This window comes from Oncorhynchus gorbuscha, linkage group LG12, assembly GCF_021184085.1.
Source record: "Oncorhynchus gorbuscha isolate QuinsamMale2020 ecotype Even-year linkage group LG12, OgorEven_v1.0, whole genome shotgun sequence".
Lineage (NCBI taxonomy): Eukaryota > Metazoa > Chordata > Actinopteri > Salmoniformes > Salmonidae > Oncorhynchus > Oncorhynchus gorbuscha.
In genome coordinates, this window is record NC_060184.1 from 85,850,105 (window position 1) to 85,874,714 (window position 24,610).

The 24,610-nt window shown below is 45.3% G+C and overlaps 1 protein-coding gene across 1 annotated transcript in view; it reads right to left on the reverse strand.

The window, feature by feature from the left end:
* LOC123990438 (solute carrier family 22 member 13-like) overlaps positions 1 to 24,610 on the reverse strand; it is a 60,638-nt gene that overhangs the window by 23,461 nt on the left and 12,567 nt on the right. Inside the window, exons 2-5 of the mRNA XM_046290977.1 lie at positions 18,067 to 18,170; positions 16,947 to 17,101; positions 14,851 to 15,019; positions 8,723 to 8,843 (exon numbers count right to left, since the gene is read on the reverse strand). Of these exons, the coding sequence (XP_046146933.1) occupies positions 8,723 to 8,843; positions 14,851 to 15,019; positions 16,947 to 17,101; positions 18,067 to 18,170 (549 nt within the window). The remainder of the gene's footprint in view (positions 1 to 8,722; positions 8,844 to 14,850; positions 15,020 to 16,946; positions 17,102 to 18,066; positions 18,171 to 24,610) is intronic.

Sequence of the window (24,610 nt, forward strand, 5' to 3'; positions counted from 1 at the left end):
CATTTAGTCATTACAAAGTCTGCTGGTTTCTAGTTGACTCTGTTTTATTTGTTCATTTGATTCTGGCAGTTGACGTGGCTGAATTCTAGTTTATTCAGTTCCATTCAGATGTCGGTGACTGTTTTCATTTTCCTTGAGCTGCTGGTCAGTGCTGGGCGGTGCTGCTGGCCGTTTGGTAGGGCGGGTGATTGGCTCACCTATGTTTGATGCTTAAAACCTCATGATATTTTTAAACATAGAAATTTAGCGATCCATTTGGATCTGATTCCCATTAAAAACATGATAACGTGGATAAGATTCAAAGTCTTTACTTGATAAAGTCAACTTCTATATTCCTCTTAAACTTACGTATATGGTTGTGTTGTTATTCAGATGATTGTCCACAAGTCTTCTAAGCTTTCCAACATTCTCATCTTCCCCCATTTTGCTGGCTGTTTTCTCCTCGATATGCAGAACTTCCCCCAGTTTTGGATGTGAACTGAGCTGGGACCACTGTCTTAAGGGGATGGATCGATACAAGGACTGTTCCATGGCAGACTACTGGTTTCTCTTCAGGTTGCTTGGACTTTCAGCGGGCATTCTATAACATAACTTCTCTCTTACATTATTCCATTTCTAAATACATTGGTTCTCCTCCTTCTCTTCATTCATTGAACCACCTTCTCATTAGGCTCTTGATACCCTATTTGATCCTTGACAAGTTCTACATGTTCCCATTGATATTCCAGATTCAAACATTTATTTCGCTTTGTACTTTTCTCTGGTTCATTTAAACGTTCTCAGTTCTGTTAGCTTTCAAATGACTTCTACCTTTGGACAGTTCGTTTCTTGCACTTAGAACAAATTACTTGCTTTACACGTTCAAATACTTACTTGGTATTTTCAGTTCTCTACTGATGTTAGTGTCAAGTTCAACAGATATGATCCACTGTTTCAAATATTAAACCTTCTTTAGTATCTATACATTAACTATACAACTAACATTAGTCTACAAACCGATGACATTTTATTTCTTTAAATGCGACCATTCTGGTTGACATTAACAATACTTTGTTGAATACTGATTACCTAATTGTGGCATTGATATTCTACTGGATGTGTGGTTTAAACATGGCTTAATACGTTATTAAATACGCATTCCCACTCTGTTCTCATTTCCATTCTTCTTCAGTTGAATTGAGTTCGTTTATTTGTTTTCAATATTGTTTTTCAGCAGATAATTTTCAGACAGCTCTTTCACATTCATTATTCCCTCATATTCATTCAGTTAAGATGATAAATTAGTTCTCTCTTGTCAGATCTATTCTTATTAGTGTATATATATGACGATCATTTAATATTGCGATCTCCTCATTCTAGTTGGTGATGCCTTAGATAACCAGCAGGATGCATCGGTTACATCGTGAAGTTTAGATTTAAAGATTACATCTAGGTGATTCTCTTCTTCATGATTATATATACATCAGTGTTAATTCATTCTCACAGTCATAGCAAAGAACTAAACTATCTCTTACTATCTTTACGTGGTTGATTCCTCTATTGTGAATAATCTTTAATCTCTTCAGTTTATTGATAGATCTTTACTCAAGATCATGACATTCATTGTCCTAAGATAGATCACTTACGGCGGTACATCAATCTTCAATACTAAGTAGATGATTCCAGATCAAAGCAGATGGCGATTGATTCAGTTGTTGGTCAATTGATTGTTGACATATTCAACAAATTCAACTATCCTCAGATTCTGGTGTGGGCGATAGCTGTTGATTAGCTATCATGATCTTAGTAGCAATTCAGTGATTAGATCCAAATTTGGTTGATGATATTGCTATCTCAAGCGTACTCGTGGATGATGATGATTCAAGCGATCATTTATCGATATTTCATTTCATAGTATTGTAGTATCTATATAGACTCAGAACAGATGGATGGATCTGACCTACAAGTCCTGCTGGTTGTTTGTTCCATCCCTAAGCTGAAAAAGACTGCATTCTCACAACAACAGATAAACGACATTTCTTAGCTGCTCAGGTAACTAACCTTCTGTTGTTGATGCTTCCTTCCACTGCTTGTTCCACAAGAAGTACCTACACTGACCTTTGATATGTATTTACTGAACTTAGTTGATGTCATCGACTTTGTTTGATCTGCCTTTGTTGTTTCTACCTTCTTTTCTTCTGTTCTTTATAATATACACTCAACTTCAGGCTCCATGATGACATCCAACTTTGGTGATATTGATTGAATGAATGTGGATAACGTGTGATTCGACTTGTTTGTTTCTCACACGGTGTACTAAATCGACAACAGTACCTCAGAGCATCTCACCTGAATGATGCGTCAGGTTTCCTTCTTTTGTTCCTTAACGATTCTTCGATCTTAATCCTTGAACGATGCTCAAGTTGAACTGATTAGGCTCGGCTCATTCTTTTGGCTGCAGTTTCCTTGAGCTCCAGCTGATAACAATTCTGTGATCTCGTGTTTGTTTGAGTTCGCCTCGGGACTGGACTTTGATTCTATATTCACATTACTCTTCCAATTACTTCTGGCGACGACGAAATATATTTTATTCTCGATAACATCAATATCTTTAGCAGTTTGGTCCAGTCTTCATCAGTTTATGATTCTCCTACAAAACGATAGCATATGATGCATATCGTTAAAGTGCTCGACCTCACTAGCTCTGTTTGATGTATTGGTTCTGTTGTCATTCGGAAGCAGCATCGATTCAACAGCGCGATTCATCTCGAAATATTCTCAAATCGTTATCAACAGGACGCAACGGCACCATCTCAACATGTCCGTCAGTTCAGATGACTTTGAGTAGCAAATCGTATTTAATGAGTATTCAAATCGTCATCGACATACATATCTCTTGTTGCTTATTCGCAGAATCAAACAATCAATTAAATATTATGCTGACATTTGATTATTATCAGAATCTGATTATTTAGTCATTCTATCATTCTGTCTTAAAAAGCAAAAAAATCAATTATCTTGTCATTGTTGCGAAGGTGATGCGAAAAGATCAAAGTTAAATATTGACAAAGCCTGATGACGATGGCACTCTCTAACCTTAACCCTGGATCATTGGATCCAAGATGGCGTAGCAGTCAGACGTCCTGTCGTGTCGTGTCCCTTGTATATATCGTTTTGTTTTTTTAAAACATATTTTTCTTTGCATATCTTTTAAAACATCTAAATACTCTCCTGCAACCCGCCTCACCCAATGTAGCGCGGATCGGCTTTTTTTCTAAAGTATTTATATTTACTTCGGATCCGGAACCCCTCAACTGAAGCTAGCCAGCTAACTACCAGCTATCAGTCAGCAAACCATTGCTAGCGGTCTTCAGCTAACCGTTCATCGGCTAACCTTTAGCGCGGAAAGCTCTCGCCAGTTCGAACAACGCGACTCTAACCAGAGCATAACGGACCTATTATTATTTTCTTTTTTTATCCCCGGATTCCACAAACGGAACATTTTCAGCTGGATCTTCACAACTACCCAACTGGAACCCCGGATGATTACTCCTGGCTAGCGTTTCCATCCATTTAGCTTGAAGCTAGCCCGGCCAGAGCTCCTGTGCTACCACCGAAGTCTACACCTGGGCTACAATATCCGGACCCACGACCGGTCTATCGATGTCACCGCATGAAGAGGCATAAACAGACTCACCCCATCGCGACGTCCCCCAAAGGCTAACTTTCTAGCCCTTGCTATCTCATTGCTTGCTAATTCGGCCTGCTAACTGCTAGCTTGTTTAGCCCCGGTCCGCTAACTGCTGCCTTGTTCAGCCCCGGCCTACGAACTGTTAGCTTGTTAGCACAGGCCTGCTAACCGTCTGAATAGCCGCGTCCCAACCACTCACCGGACCAAATATTTACATTCAATCTCTTTTCGATTTTTAATTTGATTATACCTTCCGGTAACCTGCCTCACCCAATGTGATACGGAATCGCTATTATTTTTATTTTTTAGAACACATTCAAGAACCTCCAGAAGCTAACCAGCTAACTGGCTACACGCTATTTAGTCATTGTTAGCCACTGCTAGCGGCCTTTACCTTCTGCACAGCCTGCCAGGTTTCTTAACCTGGATAATACTTGCCAGTCTAGCTTCGCTGCCCCCTGGACACTGATCACTTGGCTACATAGCTGATGCCTGCTGGACTGTCCATTAATCACGGTACTCCACTCTGCTTGTTTATGTTTTATCTGTCGGCCCCAGCCGCACTCAGGCTCTGTGTGTAGTTAATCCGACCCTCGATGCCTAGTCAACGCCATTTTACCTGCTGTTGTTGTGCTAGCTGATTAGCTGTTGTTGTCTCACCTACTGTTTTAGCTACTGTTTTAGCTAGCTATCCCAATTCAACACCTGTGATTACTGTATGCCTCGCTGTATGTCTCTCTCAAATGTCAATATGCCTCGTATACTGTTGTTCAGGTTAGTTATCATTGTTTTAGTTTACAATGGAGCCCCTAGTTCCACTCTTCATACCCCTGATACCTCCTTTGTCCCACCTCCCACACATGCGGTGACCTCACCCATTACAACCAGCATGTCCAGAGATACAACCTCTCTCATTATCACCCAGTGCCTGGGCTTACCTTCGCTGTACCCGCACCCCACCATACCCCTGTCTACGCATTATGCCCTGAATATATTCTACCATGCCCAGAAATCTGCTCCTTTTAATTCTCTGTCCCCAACGCTCTAGGCGACCAGTTTTGATAGCCTTTAGCCGCACCCTTATACTACTACTCCTCTGTTCCGCGGGTGATGTGGAGGTAAACCCAGGCCCTGCACGTCCTCAGGCACCCTCATTTGTTGACTTCTGTGATGGAAAAAGCCTTGGTTTCATGCATGTCAACATCAGAAGCCTCCTCCCTAAGTTTGTTTCACTCACTGCTTTAGCAAACTCTGCTAACCCTGATGTCCTTGCTGTGTCTGAATCCTGGCTCAGGAAGGCCACCAAAAATTCTGAGATTTCCATACCCAACTATAACATTTTCCATCAAGATAGAACCGCCAAAGGGGGAGGAGTTGCAGTCTACTGCAGAGATAGCTTGCAAAGTAATGTCATACTTTCCAGGTCCATACTCAAACAGTTCGAACTACTAATTTTGAAAATGACTCTCTCCAGAAATAAGTCTCTCACTGTTGCCGCCTGCTACCGACCCCCCTCAGCTCTCAGCTGTGCCCTGGACACCATTTGTGAATTGATCACCCCCCATCTAGCTTCAGAGTTTGTTCTGTTAGGTGACCTAAACTGGGATATGCTTAACACCCCAGCAGTCCTACAATCTAAGCTGGATGCCCTCAATCTCACACAAATCATCAAAGAACCCACCAGGTACAACCCTAAATCTATAAACAAGGGCACCCTCATAGACGTCATCCTGACCAACTGGCCCTCCAAATACACCTCCGCTGTCTTCAACCAGGATCTCAGCAATCACTTCCTCATTGCCTGTATCCGCTACGGAGCCGCAGTCAAACGACCACCCCTCATCACTGTCAACCGCTCCCTAAAACACTTCTGTGAGCAGGCCTTTCTAATCGACCTGGCCCGGGTATCCTGGAAGGACATTGACCTCATCCCGTCAGTTGAGGATGCCTGGTCATTCTTTAAAAGTAACTTCCTCACCATCTTAGATAAGCATGCTCCGTTCAAAAAATGCAGAACTAAGAACAGATATAGCCCTTGGTTCACTCCAGACCTGACTGCCCTCGACCAGCACAAAAACATCCTGTGGCGGACTGCAATAGCATCGAATAGTCCCCGCGATATGCAACTGTTCAGGGAAGTCAGGAACCAATACACGCAGTCAGTCAGGAAAGCTAAGGCCAGCTTCTTCAGGCAGAAATTTGCATCCTGTAGCTCCAACTCCAAAAAGTTCTGGGACACTGTGAAGTCCATGGAGAACAAGAGCACCTCCTCCCAGCTGCCCACTGCACTGAGGCTAGGGAACACGGTCACCACCGACAAATCCATTATTATCGAAAACTTCAACAAGCATTTCTCAACGGCTGGCCATGCCTTCTGCCTGGCTACTCCTACCTCGGCCAACAGCTCCGGCCCCCCCGCAGCTCCTCGCCCAAGCCTCTCCAGGTTCTCCTTTACACAAATCCAGATAGCAGATGTTCTGAAAGAGCTGCAAAACCTGGACCCGTACAAATCAGCTGGGCTTGACAATCTGGACCCTCTATTTCTGAAACTATCCGCCGCCATTGTCGCAACCCCTATTACCAGCCTGTTCAACCTCTCTTTCATATCGTCTGAGATCCCCAAGGATTGGAAAGCTGCCGCAGTCATCCCCCTCTTCAAAGGGGGAGACACCCTCTCGACCCAAACTGCTACAGACCTATATCAATCCTGCCCTGCCTATCTAAGGTCTTCGAAAGCCAAGTCAACAAACAGGTCACTGACCATCTCGAATCCTACCGTACCTTCTCCGCTGTGCAATCTGGTTTCTGAGCCGGTCACGGGTGCACCTCAGCCACGCTCAAGGTACTAAATGATATCATAACCGCCATCGATAAAAGACAGTACTGTGCAGCCGTCTTCATCGACCTTGCCAAGGCTTTCGACTCTGTCAATCACCATATTCTTATCGGCAGACTCAGCAGCCTCGGTTTTTCTGATGACTGCCTTGCCTGGTTCACCAACTACTTTGCAGACAGAGTTCAGTGTGTCAAATCGGAGGGCATGCTGTCCGGTCCCCTGGCAGTCTCTATGGGGGTGCCACAGGGTTCAATTCTCGGGCCGACTCTTTTCTCTGTATATATCAATGATGTTGCTCTTGCTGTGGGCGATTCCCTGATCCACCTCTACGCAGACGACACCATTCTATATACTTCTGGCCGTCCTTGGACACTGTGCTATCTAACCTCCAAACGAGCTTCAATGCCATACAACACTCCTTCTGTGGCCTCCAACTGCTCTTAAACTCTAGTAAAACCAAATGGATGCTTTTCAACCGTTCGCTGCCTGCACCCGCACGCCTGACCAGCATCACCACCCTGGATGGTTCCGACCTTGAATATGTGGACATCTATAAGTACCTAGGTGTCTGGCTAGACTGTAAACTCTCCTTCCAGACTCATATCAAACATCTCCAATCAAAAATCAAATCTAGAGTCAGCTTTCTATTCCGCAACAAAGCCTCCTTCACTCACGCCGCCAAACTTACCCTAGTAAAACTGACTATCCTACCGATCCTCAACTTCGGCGATGTCATCTACAAAATTGCTTCCAACACTCTACTCAGCAAACTGGATCCAGTTTATCACAGTGCCATCCGTTTTGTCACTAAAGCACCTTATACCACCCACCACTGCGACCTATATGCTCTAGTCAGCTGGCCCTCGCTACATATTCGTCGCCAGACCCACTGGCTCCAGGTAATCTACAAGTCCATGCTAGGTAAAGCTCCGCCTTATCTCAGTTCACTGGTCACGATGGCTACACCCACCCGTAGCACGCGCTCCAGCAGGTGTATCTCACTGATCATCCCTAAAGCCAACACCTCATTTGGCCGCCTTTCGTTCCAGTTCTCTGCTGCCTGTGAATGGAACGAATTGTAAAAATCGCTGAAGTTGGAGACTTTTATCTCCCTCACCAACTTCAAACATCTGCTATCTGATCAGCTAACCGATCGCTGCAGCTGTACATAGTCTATCGGTAAATAGCCACCCATTTTTACCTACCTCATCCCCATACTGTTTTTATTTATTTACTTTTCTGCTCTTTTGCACACCAATATCTCTACCTGTACATGACCATCTGATCATTTATCACTCCAGTGTTAATCTGCAAAATTGTAATTATTCGCCTACCTCCTCATGCCTTTTGCACACAATGTATATAGACTCCCTTTTTTTCTACTGTGTTATTGACATGTTAATTGTTTACTCCATGTGTACCTCTGTGTTGTCTGCTCACACTGCTATGCTTTATCTTGGCCAGGTCGCAGTTGCAAATGAGAACTTGTTCTCAACTAGCCTAACTGGTTAAATAAAGGTGAAATAAAAATAAATAAAAAAATGATAGTGATGATAATAACCTGCTGGTTGTTAGTATGATAGTGATACTAACCTGCTGGATGTTAGTATGATAGTGATAATAATAACCTGCTGGATGTTAGTATGATAGTGATGATAACCTGCTGGATGTTAGTATGATAGTGATGATAATAACCTGCTGGATGTTAGTATGATAGTGATGATAATAACCTGCTGGATGTTAGTATGATAGTGATAATAATAACCTGCTGGATGTCAGTATGATAGTGATGATAATAACCTGCTGGATGTCAGTATGATAGTGATGATAATAACCTGCTGGATGTTAGTATGATAGTGATGATAATAACCTGCTGGATGTTAGTATGATAGTGATAATAATAACCTGCTGGATGTCAGTATGATAGTGATGATAATAACCTGCTGGATGTTAGTATGATAGTGATGATAATAACCTGCTGGATGTCAGTTGATAGTGATGATAATAACCTGCTGGATGTTAGTATGATAGTGATGATAATAACCTGCTGGATGTTAGTATGATAGTGATAATAATAACCTGCTGGATGTCAGTATGATAGTGATAATAATAACCTGCTGGATGTTAGTATGATAGTGATAATAATAACCTGCTGGATGTTAGTATGATAGTGATAATAACCTGCTGATGATGATAGCGATGACGGTGTAACTAACCTTGTCCAGCAGGGCTTCAGGGACCTCCCTTCTGTTGACTCTTGCTGCTCTGCGGACCTCCTGGCGAGCCTCCTCCTTTCGGCCCTGGGTCATCAGCCACCGAGCTGACTCTGGGAGGATCCTAACAGATTATCAGGGATGGTTGTGTCATGTTTGTCATTTATTATCATGTCTTGTCCCTGTGCTCCCCATGCTATTCGTTTCCCTCTGCTGGTCTTATTTGGTTCTTTCCCTCCTTCTATCCCTCTCTCTCCCCCTCCCTCTCTCACTCTCTCGCTCTCTCTTCTCTCTATCGTTCCGTTCCTGCTCCCAGCTGTTCCTATTCCCCTAATCATCATTTAGTCTTCCCACACCTGTTCCCGATCCTTTCCCCTGATTAGAGTCCCTATTTATTCCTTTGTGATCCGTTCCTGTCCCGTCGGTTCCTTGTATTGTATTCACCATGCTGTGATTGCGTTTCGCCCTGTCCTGTCGTGTTTTTGCTGTGATTGTGTATCGCCCTGTCCTGTCGTGTTTTTTTGCCTTCATCAGATGCTGCGTGTGAGCAGGTGTCTCTGTCGACTACGGCCTGCGCCTACCCGAAGCGACCTGCAGTCTGTGGCCGCTTCTCCAGTTATTCCCCCTCTACAAGTCTAGAGGATTTCTGTTATTCCCTGTTTGGACTTTAATAAACTCTGTTTCTGTTAAGTCGCTTTTGGGTCCTCTTTCACCTGCATGACAGAAGGAACCGACCAAGGAATGGACCCAGCGACTTCAGACGCTCGTTACACTGCCGTCGAGATCCAAGGAGCCATGCTCGGCAGACACGAGCAGGAATTGTCCGCTGCTCGCCATGCCGTGGAGAACCTGGCCGCTCAGGTTTCCGACCTCTCTGGACAGTTCCAGAGTCTACGTCTCGTGCCACCTGTTACTTCCTGGCCTGCCGAGCCTCCAGAACCTAGGGTTAATAACCCACCTTGCTACTCCGGGCAGCCCACTGAGTGCCGCTCCTTTCTCACGCAGTGTGAGATTGTGTTCTCTCTCCAACCCAACACATACTCTAGAGAGAGAGCTCGGGTTGCTTACGTCATTTCACTCCTTACTGGCCGGGCTCGAGAATGGGGCACAGCTATCTGGGAGGCAAGGGCTGATTGCTCTAACAAATTCCAGAACTTTAAAGAGGAGATGATTCGGGTTTTTGACCGTTCAGTTTTTGGTGGGGAGGCTTCTAGGGCCCTGGCTTCCTTATGCCAAGGTGAACGGTCCATAACGGATTATTCCATTGAGTTTCGCACTCTTGCTGCCTCTAGTGAGTGGAACGAGCCGGCGCTGCTCGCTCGTTTTCTGGAGGGACTCCACGCAGTGGTTAAGGATGAGATTCTCTCCCGGGAGGTTCCTTCAGATGTGGACTCTTTGATTGCTCTCGCCATCCGCATAGAACGACGGGTAGATCTTCGTCACCGGGCTCGTGGAAGAGAGCTCGCATCAACGGTGTTTCCCTGCTCCGCATCGCAACCATCTCCCTCCTCTGGCTTTGAGACTGAGCCCATGCAGCTGGGAGGGATTCGCATCTCGAATAAGGAGAGGGAACGGAGGATCACCAACCGCCTGTGCCTCTATTGCGGAGTTGCTGGACATTTTGTTAATTCATGTCCAGTAAAAGCCAGAGCTCATCTGTAAGCGGAGGGCTACAGGTGAGCGCAACTACTCAAGTCTCTCCATCAAGGTCCTGTACTACTTTGTCGGTCCACCTACGCTGGACCGGTTCGGGTGCTACATGTAGTGCCTTGATAGACTCTGGGGCTGAGGGTTGTTTCATGGACGAAGCATGGGTTCGGAAACATGACATTCCTTTCAGAGAGTTAGATAAGCCTACGCCCATGTTCGCCTTAGATGGTAGTCATCTTCCCAGTATCAGATTTGAGACACTACCTTTAACCCTCACAGTATCTGGTAACCACAGTGAGACTATTTCTTTTTTGATTTTCCGTTCACCGTTTACACCTGTTGTTTTGGGTCATCCCTGGCTAGTATGTCATAATCCTTCTATTAATTGGTCTAGTAATTCTATCCTATCCTGGAACGTTTCTTGTCATGTGAAGTGTTTAATGTCTGCCATCCCTCCCGTTTCTTCTGTCCCTACTTCTCAGGAGGAACCTGGCGATTTGACAGGAGTGCCGGAGGAATATCATGATCTGCGCACGGTCTTCAGTCGGTCCCGAGCCAACTCCCTTCCTCCTCACCGGTCGTATGATTGTAGTATTGATCTCCTTCCGGGGACCACTCCTCCTCGAGGTAGACTATACTCTCTGTCGGCTCCCGAACGTAAGGCTCTCGAGGATTATTTGTCTGTGTCTCTTGACGCCGGTACCATAGTGCCTTCTTCTTCTCCGGCCGGGCGGGGTTCTTTTTGTTAAGAAGAAGGACGGTACTCTGCGCCCCTGCGTGGATTATCGAGGGCTGAATGACATAACGGTTAAGAATCGTTATCCGCTTCCCCTTATGTCATCAGCCTTCGAGATTCTGCAGGGAGCCAGGTGCTTTACTAAGTTGGACCTTCGTAACGCTTACCATCTCGTGCGCATCAGAGAGGGGGACGAGTGGAAAACGGCGTTTAACACTCCGTTAGGGCATTTTGAGTACCGGGTTCTGCCGTTCGGTCTCGCCAATGCGCCAGCTGTTTTTCAGGCATTAGTTAATGATGTTCTGAGAGACATGCTGAACATTTTTGTTTTTGTCTATCTTGACGATATCCTGATTTTTTCTCCGTCACTCGAGATTCATGTTCAGCACGTTCGACGTGTTCTACAGCGCCTTTTAGAGAATTGTCTCTACGTAAAGGCTGAGAAGTGCTCTTTTCATGTCTCCTCCGTTACTTTTCTCGGTTCCGTTATTTCCGCTGAAGGCATTCAGATGGATTCCGCTAAGGTCCAAGCTGTCAGTGATTGGCCCGTTCCAAGGTCACGTGTCGAGTTGCAGCGCTTTTAGGTTTCGCTAATTTCTATCGGCGTTTCATTCGTAATTTCGGTCAAGTTGCTGCCCCTCTCACAGCTCTTACTTCTGTCAAGACGTGTTTTAAGTGGTCCGGTTCCGCCCAGGGAGCTTTTGATCTTCTAAAAGAACGTTTTACGTCCGCTCCTATCCTCGTTACTCCTGACGTCACTAGACAATTCATTGTCGAGGTTGACGCTTCAGAGGTAGGCGTGGGAGCCATTCTATCCCAGCGCTTCCAGTCTGACGATAAGGTTCATCCTTGCGCTTATTTTTCTCATCGCCTGTCGCCATCTGAGCGCAACTATGATGTGGGTAACCGTGAACTGCTCGCCATCCGCTTAGCCCTAGGCGAATGGCGACAGTGGTTGGAGGGGGCGACCATTCCTTTTGTCGTTTGGACAGACCATAAGAACCTTGAGTACATCCGTTCTGCCAAACGACTTAATGCCCGTCAAGCTCGTTGGGCGTTGTTTTCGCTCGTTTCGAGTTTGTGATTTCTTACCGTCCGGGTAGCAAGAACACCAAGCCTGATGCCTTATCCCGTCTGTTTAGTTCTTCTGTGGCTTCTACTGATCCCGAGGGGATTCTTCCTTATGGGCGTGTTGTCGGGTTAACAGTCTGGGGAATTGAAAGACAGGTTAAGCAAGCACTCACGCACACTGCGTCGCCGCGCGCTTGTCCTAGTAACCTCCTTTTCGTTCCTGTTTCCACTCGTCTGGCTGTTCTTCAGTGGGCTCACTCTGCCAAGTTAGCTGGTCATCCCGGTGTTCGAGGCACTCTTGCGTCTATTCGCCAGCGCTTTTGGTGGCCGACTCAGGAGCGTGACACGCGCCGTTTCGTGGCTGCTTGTTCGGACTGCGCGCAGACTAAGTCGGGTAACTCTCCTCCTGCCGGTCGTCTCAGACCGCTCCCCATTCCTTCTCGACCATGGTCTCACATTGCCTTAGACTTCATTACCGGTCTGCCTTTGTCTGCGGGGAAGACTGTGATTCTGACGGTTGTCGATAGGTTCTCTAAGGCGGCACATTTCATTCCCCTCGCTAAACTTCCTTCCGCTAAGGAGACGGCACAAATCATTATTGAGAATGTATTCAGAATTCATGGCCTCCCGTTAGACGCCGTTTCAGACAGAGGCCCGCAATTCACGTCACAGTTTTGGAGGGAGTTCTGTCGTTTGATTGGTGCGTCCGTCAGTCTCTCTTCCGGGTTTCATCCCCAGTCTAACGGTCAAGCAGAGAGGGCCAATCAGACGATTGGTCGCATACTACGCAGCCTTTCTTTCAGAAACCCTGCGTCTTGGGCAGAACAGCTCCCCTGGGCAGAATACGCTCACAATTCGCTTCCTTCGTCTGCTACCGGGTTATCTCCGTTTCAGAGTAGTCTGGGTTACCAGCCTCCTCTGTTCTCATCCCAGCTTGCCGAGTCCAGCGTTCCCTCCGCTCAAGCGTTTGTCCAACGTTGTGAGCGCACCTGGAGGAGGGTGAGGTCTGCACTTTGCCGTTACAGGGCACAGACGGTGAGAGCCGCCAATAAACGCAGGATTAAGAGTCCAAGGTATTGTTGCGGCCAGAGAGTGTGGCTTTCCACTCGCAACCTTCCTCTTACGACAGCTTCTCGTAAGTTGACTCCGCGGTTCATTGGTCCGTTCCGTGTCTCCCAGGTCGTCAATCCTGTCGCTGTGCGACTGCTTCTTCCGCGACATCTTCGTCGCGTCCATCCTGTCTTCCATGTCTCCTGTGTTAAGCCCTTTCTTCGCACCCCGTTCGTCTTCCCTCCCCCTCCCGTCCTTGTCGAGAGCGCACCTATTTACAAGGTACATAAGATCATGGACATGCGTTCTCGGGACGGGGTCACCAATACCTAGTGGATTGGGAGGGTTACGGTCCTGAGGAGAGGAGTTGGGTTCCGTCTCGGGACGTGCTGGACCGTTCACTCATCGATGATTTCCTCCGTTGCCGCCAGGATTCCTCCTCGAGTGCGCCAGGAGGCGCTCGGTGAGTGGGGGGTACTGTCATGTTTGTCATTTATTATCATGTCTTGTCCCTGTGCTCCCCATGCTATTCGTTTCCCTCTGCTGGTCTTATTTGGTTCTTTCCCTCCTTCTATCCCTCTCTCTCCCCCTCCCTCTCTCACTCTCTCGCTCTCTCTTCTCTCTATCGTTCCGTTCCTGCTCCCAGCTGTTCCTATTCCCCTAATCATCATTTAGTCTTCCCACACCTGTTCCCGATCCTTTCCCCTGATTAGAGTCCCTATTTATTCCTTTGTGATCCGTTCCTGTCCCGTCGGTTCCTTGTATTGTATTCACCATGCTGTGATTGCGTTTCGCCCTGTCCTGTCGTGTTTTTGCTGTGATTGTGTATCGCCCTGTCCTGTCGTGTTTTTTTTGCCTTCATCAGATGCTGCGTGTGAGCAGGTGTCTCTGTCGACTACGGCCTGCGCCTACCCGAAGCGACCTGCAGTCTGTGGCCGCTTCTCCAGTTATTCCCCCTCTACAAGTCTAGAGGATTTCTGTTATTCCCTGTTTGGACTTTAATAAACTCTGTTTCTGTTAAGTCGCTTTTGGGTCCTCTTTCACCTGCATGACAGGTTGAGTCAAGGTCCAGAAAATACAGGGATGAGTCTTTTTTTATTTTTTTAACCTTTATTTAACTAGGCAAGTCAGTTAAGAACAAATTCTTATTTTTAGGAACAGTGGGTTAACTGCCTGTTCAGGGGCAGAACGACAGATTTGTACCATGTCAGCTCGGGGGTTTGAACTTGCAACCTTCCGGATACTAGTCCAACGCTCTAACCACTAGGCTACCGTGCCGCCCCAAAATAGATGGGTGGAGTAGGCTTCTCTAAAACTAGACTGACGGGTCTGAGGTTAGAGGTAAACGGGTTGAAGGTTAGAGACGTACCAGTAGAATACCCCGAGGAACAGGACAGGGCTGCAGAGGACCAGCTGACAGAGTGACAGGTTAGAGGTCAGGGGTCAATACGTTCGAATAGAAAACCCAGAGGAACAAGACAGGGCTGGAGAGGACCAGCTGACAGACTGACAGGTTAGAGGTCAGGGGTCAGTACGTTCGGATAGAATTCCCAGAGGAACAAGACAGGGCTGGAGAGGACCAGCTGACAGACTGACAGGTTAGAGGTCAAGGGCCAGAACGTACCAGTAGAATACCCCGAGGAACAGGACAGGGCTGAAGAGGACCAGCTGTAGGATCCTCCAGTCTCTGACCCCGTAGGCGATCCCAGACATCAGCATCAGACCAATGGCATAGAAACAGTGGGAGAAGATGGTGAACAGAGCCCTCCTGTTGTTACCAGTCCACTCAGCACCTGGTTAGAGGTCAGGGGTTAGAGGTCAGTGGTGTACAGAGCCCTCCTGTTGTTACCAGTCCCATCAGCACCTGGTTAGAGGTCAGGGGTTAGAGGTCAGTGGTGAACAGAGCCCTCCTGTTGTTACCAGTCCCATCAGCACCTGGTTAGAGGTCAGGGGTTAGAGGTCAGTGGTGAACAGAGCACTTTTGTTGTTACCAGTCCCATCAGCACCTGGTTAGAGGTCAGGGGTTAGAGGTCAGTGGTGAACAGAGCCCTCATGTTGTTACCAGTCCCATCAGCACCTGGTTAGAGGTCAGGGGTTAGAGGTCAGTGGTGAACAGAGCCCTCCTGTTGTCACCAGTCTACTCAGCACCTGGTTAGTTACCTGGAGGATGGAAACACCTAAAGTACATGCCAGAGGTGTCTGGCGGCCATGTCAGACATCTAGTATGGTAGTGTGCAACATGAGTCCTAGAGGGCTGCTGGGGTGCAGGATTTTGTTCCAGCCCAGCACTAACACAGCTTATTTCTGGGAAGTAAACAACTAAACCTCGCATTTGAAACAATACATTTGAGAGCTTTAGTCTTCAATACGTGAAAAGGTAGCTACGTACAGTTGATTACATTTACATTTACATTTAAGTCATTTAGCAGATGCTCTTATCCAGAGCGACTTACAAATTACATACACTCTGGTTGGAGTCATTAAAACTAGTTTTTCAACCACTTCACAAATTTCTTATTAATAAACTATAGTTTTGGCAAGTCGGTTAGGACATCTACTTTGTTCATGGCACAAGTCATTTGTCCAACAATTGTTTACAGACAGATTATTTAACTTATAATTCACTGTTTCACAATTCCAGTGGGTCAGAAGTTTACATACACTAAGTTGACTGTGCCTTTAAACAGCTTGGACAATTCAAGAAACATACTTTGGTGCGAGCAGTGCAAATCAATCCCAGAACAACAGCAAAGGACCTTGTGAAGATGCTGGAGGAAACAGGTACAAAAGTATCTATATCCACAGTAAAACAAGTCCTATATCGACATAATCTGAAAGGCCGCTCAGCAAGAAGCCAGACTACGGTTTGCAACTGCACATGGGGACAAAGATTGTACTTTTTGGAGAAATGTCCTCTGGTCTGATGAAACAAAAATAGAACTGTTTGGCCATAATGACCATCGTTATGTTTGGAGGAAAAAGGAGGATGCTTGCAAGCCGAAGAACACCATCCCAACTGTGAAGCACGGGGGTGGCAGCATCATGTTGTGGGAGTGCTTTGCTGCAGGAGGGCCTGGTGCACTTCACGAAATAGATGGCATCATGACGAGAGACAATTATGTGGATATATTGAAGCAACATCTCAAGACATCAGTCAGGAAGTTAAAGCTTGGTCGTAAATGGGTCTTCCAAATGGACATTGACCCCAAGCTTATTTCCAAAGTTGTGGCAAAATGGCTTTAGGACAACAAAGTCAAGGTATTGGAGTGGCCATCACTGACCTCAGTCCTATAGAAATTTGTGGGCAGGACTGAAAAAGCGTGTGCAAGCAAGGAGGACTATAAACCTGACTCAGTTATACCAGCTCTGTCAGGAGGAATGGGACAAAATTGTGGGAAGCTTGTGGAAGGCTACCCAAAACGTTTTATCCAAGTCAAACAATTTAAAGGCAATGCTACCATATAATAATTGAGTGTATGTGAACTTCTGACCCACTGGGAATGTGATGAAATAAATATATCTGAAATAAATCATTCTCTCTAATATTATTCTGACATTTCACATTCTTAAAATAAAGTGGTGATCCTAACTGACCTAAGACAGGGAATTTTTACTAGGATTAAATGTCAGGAATTGTGAACAACTGAGTTTAAATGTATTTGGCTAAGGTGTAGGTAAACTTCTGACTTCATCTGTTGTAGAACATCGCAGTGTACCCACCTAAGACATACGTGTTTATAGCGACGCCTGAGATGGTGGTGCCGACCATGAATCTGAAGGCTATGTAAACATAGATGTTGGGAGAGAAGGCTGCTCCCACGCTGAACAACAGCTGGACGAGCAAAGAGAGGAGGACCACAAAACGCCTACCATACCTGAGGAGACAGGACAGGAAAAAAGAGGGGAGGAGTGAGGAGGAGAGGAGAGGAGAGGAGAGGAGAGGAGAGGAGAGGAGAGGAGAGGAGAGGAGAGGAGAGGAGAGGAGAGGAGAGGAGAGGAGAGGAGAGGAGAGGAGAGGAGAGGAGAGGAGAGGAGAGGAGAGGAGAGGAGAGGAGAGGAGAGGAGAGGAGAGGAGAGGAGAGGAGAGGAGAGGAGAGGAGAGGAGAGGATCATTAACTACCTGTGGAGGAGAGGATAAAGGAAAGGAGGTGAGAGGAGAGGAGACAGGAAAGGAGGGGAGACAGCCTCATTAACTACCTGTGGAGGAGAGGAGACAGGAGAGGAGAGACAGGAGAGGAGACAGGAAATGAGGGGAGACAGCCTCATTAACTACCTGTGGAGGAGAGGAGACAGGAGAGGAGAGACAGGAGAGGAGAGGAGACGGGAAAGGAGGGGAGACAGCCTCATTAACTACCTGTGGAGGAGAGAAGACAGCATGGTGGGCACTGGGTCCTCTTAAACCTGTAACCTCCAATACGACCCAGTGGGCTCAGATAACTGAAATATCTTCTAATAACCTCCAATAAGCCCCAGTGGGCTCGGATAACTGAAATATCTTCTAATAACCTCCAATGAGCCCCAGTGGGCTCAGATAACTGAAATATCTTCTAATAACCTCCAATAAGCCCCAGTGGGCTCGGATAACTGAAATATCTTCTAATAACCTCCAATAAGACCCAGTGGGCTCAGATAACTGAAATATCTTCTAATAACCTCAAATAAGCCCCAGTGGGCTCAGATAACTGAAATATCTTCTAATAACCTCCAATAAGCCCCAGTGGGCTCGGATAACTGAAATATCTTCTAATAACCTCCAATAAGCCCCACCACCACACACCCTGCTACCTTTGCCACCACCGCTGAAAAAAAATCCCAAGGGAAACACTGGATGGGTCCATACCTGTCTGCCATTGGCCCAAACACCAGAGCACCGATCAGGAGCCCTGCCATGAAGATGGACTGGGACGCCTCGTTCAGACCACTGTTGGCACACACCAAGTTGAACTGAAGAGGATGGGAGGAAGAAGGAAGAGGAGAAGAAAGTAGAGGAGTCAGGGAGAACCATAATAGAGATAATAAGGACAGGCGTGCTGCAAAAACAGCAGAAAATAGGTTGTACTTGGCAAAATACATTGGAGACATATTTATCATTTGATAAATAATATGTTCTGTTCTTAGAGACATAACTGTTCTGTTCCTGGAGACATATCTGTTCTGTTCCTGGAGACATATCTGTTCTGTTCTTAGAGACATAACTGTTCTGTTCCTGGAGACATATCTGTTCTGTTCTTAGAGACATAACTGTTCTGTTCCTGGAGACATATCTGTTCTGTTCTTAGAGACATAACTGTTCTGTTCCTGGAGACATATCTGTTCTGTTCTTAGAGACATAACTGTTCTGTTCCTGGAGACATATTTATGATTTGATAAATAATATGTTCTTTTCTTATAGACATAACTGTTCTGTTCCTGGAGACATATCTGTTCTGTTCCTGGAGACATATCTGTTCTGTTCCTGGAGACATATCTGTTCTGTTCCTGGAGACATATCTGTTCTGTTCTTAGAGACATAACTGTTCTGTTCCTGGAGACATATCTGTTCTGTTCTTAGAGACATATCTGTTCTGTTCTTAGAGAAATATCTGTTCTGTCCCTGGAGACATATCTGTTCTGTTCTTAGAGACATAACTGTTCTGTTCCTGGAGACATATCTGTTCTGTTCCTGGAGACATATCTGTTCTGTTCCTGGAGACATATCTGTTCTGTTCCTGGAGACATATCTGTTCTGTTCCTGGAGATATATCTGTTCTGTTCCTGGAGACATATCTGTTCTGTTCTTAGAGACATAACTGTTCTGTTCCTGGAGACATATCTGTTCTGTTCCTGGAGACATATCTGTTCTGTTCCTGGAGATATATCTGTTCTGTTCCTGGAGACATATCTGTTCTGTTCTTAGAGACATAACTGTTCTGTTCCTGGAGACATATCTGTTCTGTTCCTGGAGACATATCTGTTCTGTTCCTGGAGACATATCTGTTCTGTTCCTGGAGATATATCTGTTCTGTTCCTGGAGACATATCTGTTCTGTTTCATATTAGAGACATAACTGTTCTGTTCCTGGAGACATATCTGTTCTGTTCCTGGAGACATATCTGTTCTGTTCCTGGAGACATATCTGTTCTGTTCCTGGAGATATATCTGTTCTGTTCCTGGAGACATATCTGTTCTGTTCCTGGAGACATATCTGTTCTGTTCCTGGAGACATATCTGTTCTGTTCCTGGAGATATATCTGTTCTGTTCCTGGAGACATATCTGTTCTGTTCTTAGAGACATAACTGTTCTGTTCCTGGAGACATATCTGTTCTGTTCCTGGAGACATATCTGTTCTGTTCCTGGAGACATATCTGTTCTGTTCCTGGAGACATATCTGTTCTGTTCTTAGAGACATAACTGTTCTGTTCCTGGAGACATATCTGTTCTGTTCCTGGAGACATATCTGTTCTGTTCCTGGAGACATATCTGTTCTGTTCCTGGAGACATATCTGTTCTGTTCCTGGAGACATATCTGTTCTGTTCCTGGAGACATATCTGTTCTGCTCTTAGAGATGTCTGTTGGATTACTGTCATTGATATTCCATTCAACCAGTTCAATGTAACAATTATTGGTTTAGGCTTCAACACGATACTAGAATGTTCCTTATACCCATCATGAGGTTGCTACAACCTAGACTATGAATGAAAGTTTACAGCGTAGGTGCACACAGGGCGAGAGACAAATTTGAGAAGTCAGACAGTGATACATGGACAGACAGTGACAACCAATACCACCTTGCACACTGGTGCCTGCATCTAGCTGATATCGGGTGTAAACATTAGTCCAACAGTTGCAAACAATAGTTTCTATTGGACAAATTCAGGTATGTTTATCCCCGTGTTGTGCCATTTGCTTCCGTTTAAGAAATGTTTTTGAACAGAATCAGCGGAATGAATACACCCCTGATCACGTGTAAACACAGATCACTTTCATAGCAGCCACGTTGTATTCCTTCTCTCATCTATGCTCTATCTTCCTCTCAACGCTTCCCTTTGCTTGTGGACTTCAACGCACAACACATCAGCTGTATTTGACCAGGTGAAAAAACCTTTCCAAGCCAAACCGCCGCACACAGCCAATATCGTTGTCAGCATATTAGCTAAAGTAACGTCATCGTCAGCATAGCTAATATAACTAACTTGTTAGTAAATCCCCTACCTACAGTCATGCAGTAACGTTACAGTATACAGTTAGTAAGCAGTTACACGGGCGGGTCCCAGTGGCAATACATTTGTAAAACCAAAAGCTTACCTTGACGTGGAAGAGTTCCAGTGTTGTGTTGGAAAGACATCGCCAGCTAGCTAGCATAGCATCCCCCTGTTTGAGCAGGGTATTTCAGTTTGTTTGAACTAGCTAGCTGCATTTGATAGCTAAGTAAGTGAAACTGAAAAATAAATTACTCTCTCTCTCTCTATTTCTCCTTCATTCTGAAATAAATTAATTTGTTCAAAACTATTCAACTATAGTCTTTCTCTCTCTTTGAGTCAACTACTCACCACATTTTATGCACTGCAGTGCAGTGCTAGCTAGCTGTAGCTTATGCTTTCAGTACTAGATTCATTCTCTGATCCTTTGATTGGGTGGACAACATGTCAGTTACTACTTCTAGAGCTCTGATAGACTGGAGGATGTCCTCCGGAAGTTGTCATAATTACTGTGTAAGTCTATGGAAGGGGGTAAGAACCATGAAGTAAATCTATCTAGAGGAGGATGGAAGCTAGGTGTCCTCTGGCTACACCATGGTGCTACCCTACAGAGTGCTGTTGAGGCTACTGTAGACCTTCATTGTGAAACAGTGTGTTTTAATCGATTATTTGGTGACGTGATTATATTTAATACAGTTTAATATAAAACAGGTAAACTTTTTAAATGTTTTAAAATGTATTTCTATGAAATTCACTGAGGAGGATGGTCCTCCCGATCCTCCTCTGAAGAGTCTCCACTGGACTACATGTAGTCTAGACAGTACAGCCTGCCCTACACAGTACATGTAGTCTAGACAGTACATGTAGTCTAGACAGTACATGTAGTCTAGACAGCCTGCCCTACACAGTACATGTAGTCTAGACAGTACATGTAGTCTAGACAGCCTGCCCTACACAGTACATGTAGTCTAGACAGTAAATGTAGTCTAGACAGTACAGCCTGCCCTACACAGTACATGCAGTCTAGACAGTACAGCCTGCTCTACACAGTACATGTAGTCTAGACAGTAAATGTAGTCTAGACAGTACAGCCTGCCCTACACAGTACATGCAGTCTAGACAGTACAGCCTGCCCTACACAGTACATGTAGTCACAGTACATGTAGTCTAGACAGTACATGTAGTCTAGACAGTACATCCTGCCCTACACAGTACATGTAGTCTAGACAGTACAGCCTGCCCTACACAGTACATGTAGTCTAGACAGTACATGTAGTCTATACAGTACATGTAGTCTAGACAGTACAGCCTGCCCTACACAGTACATGTAGTCTAGACAGTACATGCCTGTCTAGACAGTACATGTAGTCTAGACAGTACATGTAGTCTATACAGTACAGCCTGCCCTACACAGTACATGTAGTCTATACAGTACAGCCTGTCTACACAGTACATGTAGTCTAGACAGTACAGCCTGCCCTACACAGTACATGTAGTCTAGACAGTGCAGCCTGCTCTAGACAGTACAGCCTGACAGTACACAGTACATGTAGTCTACACAGTACATGTAGTCTAGACAGTACATGTAGTCTAGACAGCCTGCCCTACACAGCCTGTAGTCTACACAGTAAATGTAGTCTAGACAGTACAGCCTGCCCTACACAGTACATGCAGTCTAGACAGTACAGCCTGCTCTACACAGTACATGTAGTCTAGACAGTACATGTAGTCTAGACAGCCTGCCCTACACAGTACATGTAGTCTAGACAGTAAATGTAGTCTAGACAGTACAGCCTGCCCTACACAGTACATGCAGTCTAGACAGTACAGCCTAGTCTACACAGTACATGCCTAGCCCTAGACAGTACATGTAGTCTAGACAGTACATGTAGTCTAGACAGCCTGCCCTACACAGTACATGTAGTCTAGACAGTACATGTAGTCTAGACAGCCTGCCCTACACAGTACATGTAGTCTAGACAGTAAATGTAGTCTAGACAGTACAGCCTGCCCTACACAGTACATGCAGTCTAGACAGTACAGCCTGCTCTACACAGTACATGTAGTCTAGACAGTACATGTAGTCTAGACAGTACAGCCTGCCCTACACATTACATGCAGTCTAGACAGTACAGCCTACTCTACACAGTACATGTAGTCTAGACAGTACATGTAGTCTAGACAGTACAGCCTGCCCTACACAGTACATGCAGTCTAGACAGTACAGCCTGGTCTACACAGTACATGTAGTCTAGACAGTACATGTAGTCTAGACAGTACAGCCTGCTCTACACAGTACATGTAGTCTAGACAGTACATGTAGTCTAGACAGTACATGCAGTCTAGACAGTACAGCCTGCTCTACACAGTACATGCAGTCTAGACAGTACATGTAGTCTAGACAGTACATGTAGTCTAGACAGTACATGTAGTCTACACAGTACATGTAGTCTTTACAGTACATATAGTCTAGACAGTACAGCCTGCCTAACACAGGACATGTAGTCTAGACAGCCTGCTCTACACAGTACATGTAGTCTATACAGTACATGTAGTCTATACAGTACATGTAGTCTATACAGTACATACAGTACATGTAGTCTATACAGTACATGTAGTCTATACAGTACATGTAGTCTAGACAGTACAGCCTGCCCTACACAGTACATATAGTCTAGACAGTACAGCCTGCCCTACACAGTACATATAGTCTAGACAGTACATGTAGTCTAGACAGTACATGTAGTCTAGACAGTACATGTAGTCTAGACAGTACATGTAGTCTATACAGTACAGTACATGTAGTCTAGACAGTACAGCCTGCCCTACACAGTACATGTAGTCTAGACAGTACATGTAGTCTAGACAGTACATGTAGTCTAGACAGTACATGTAGTCTATACAGTACAGCCTGCCCTACACAGTACATGTAGTCTATACAGTACAGCCTGCCCTACACAGTACATGTAGTCTAGACAGTACAGCCTGCCCTACACAGTACATGTAGTCTAGACAGTACATGTAGTCTAGACAGTACAGCCTGCCCTACACAGTACATGTAGTCTAGACAGTACAGCCTGCTCTACACAGTACATGTAGTCTAGACAGTGCAGCCTGCCCTACACAGTACATGTAGTCTAGACAGTGCAGCCTGCTCTACACAGTACATGTAGTCTAGACAGTACATGTAGTCTAGACAGTACAGCCTGCCCTACACAGTACATGTAGTCTAGACAGTACATGTAGTCTAGACAGCCTGCCCTACACAGTACATGTAGTCTAGAAAGTACATGTAGTCTAGACAGTACATGTAGTCTAGACAGCCTGCCCTACACAGTACATGTAGTCTAGACAGTAAATGTAGTCTAGACAGTACAGCCTGCCCTACACAGTACATGCAGTCTAGACAGTACAGCCTGCTCTACACAGTACATGTAGTCTAGACAGTACATGTAGTCTAGACAGTACAGCCTGCCCTACACAGTACATGCAGTCTAGACAGTACAGCCTGCTCTACACAGTACATGTAGTCTAGACAGTACATGTAGTCTAGACAGTACAGCCTGCTCTACACAGTACATGTAGTCTAGACAGTACATGTAGTCTAGACAGTACATGCAGTCTAGACAGTACAGCCTGCTCTACACAGTACATGTAGTCTAGACAGTACATGTAGTCTAGACAGTACATGTAGTCTAGACAGTACATGTAGTCTACACAGTACATGTAGTCTTTACAGTACATATAGTCTAGACAGTACAGCCTGCCTAACACAGGACATGTAGTCTAGACAGCCTGCTCTACACAGTACATGTAGTCTATACAGTACATGTAGTCTATACAGTACATGTAGTCTATACAGTACATACAGTACATGTAGTCTATACAGTACATGTAGTCTATACAGTACATGTAGTCTATACAGTACATGTAGTCTAGACAGTACATGTAGTCTATACAGTACAGTACATGTAGTCTAGACAGTACAGCCTGCCCTACACAGTACATGTAGTCTAGACAGTACATGTAGTCTAGACAGTACATGTAGTCTAGACAGTACATGTAGTCTATACAGTACAGCCTGCCCTACACAGTACATGTAGTCTATACAGTACAGCCTGCCCTACACAGTACATGTAGTCTAGACAGTACAGCCTGCCCTACACAGTACATGTAGTCTAGACAGTACATGTAGTCTAGACAG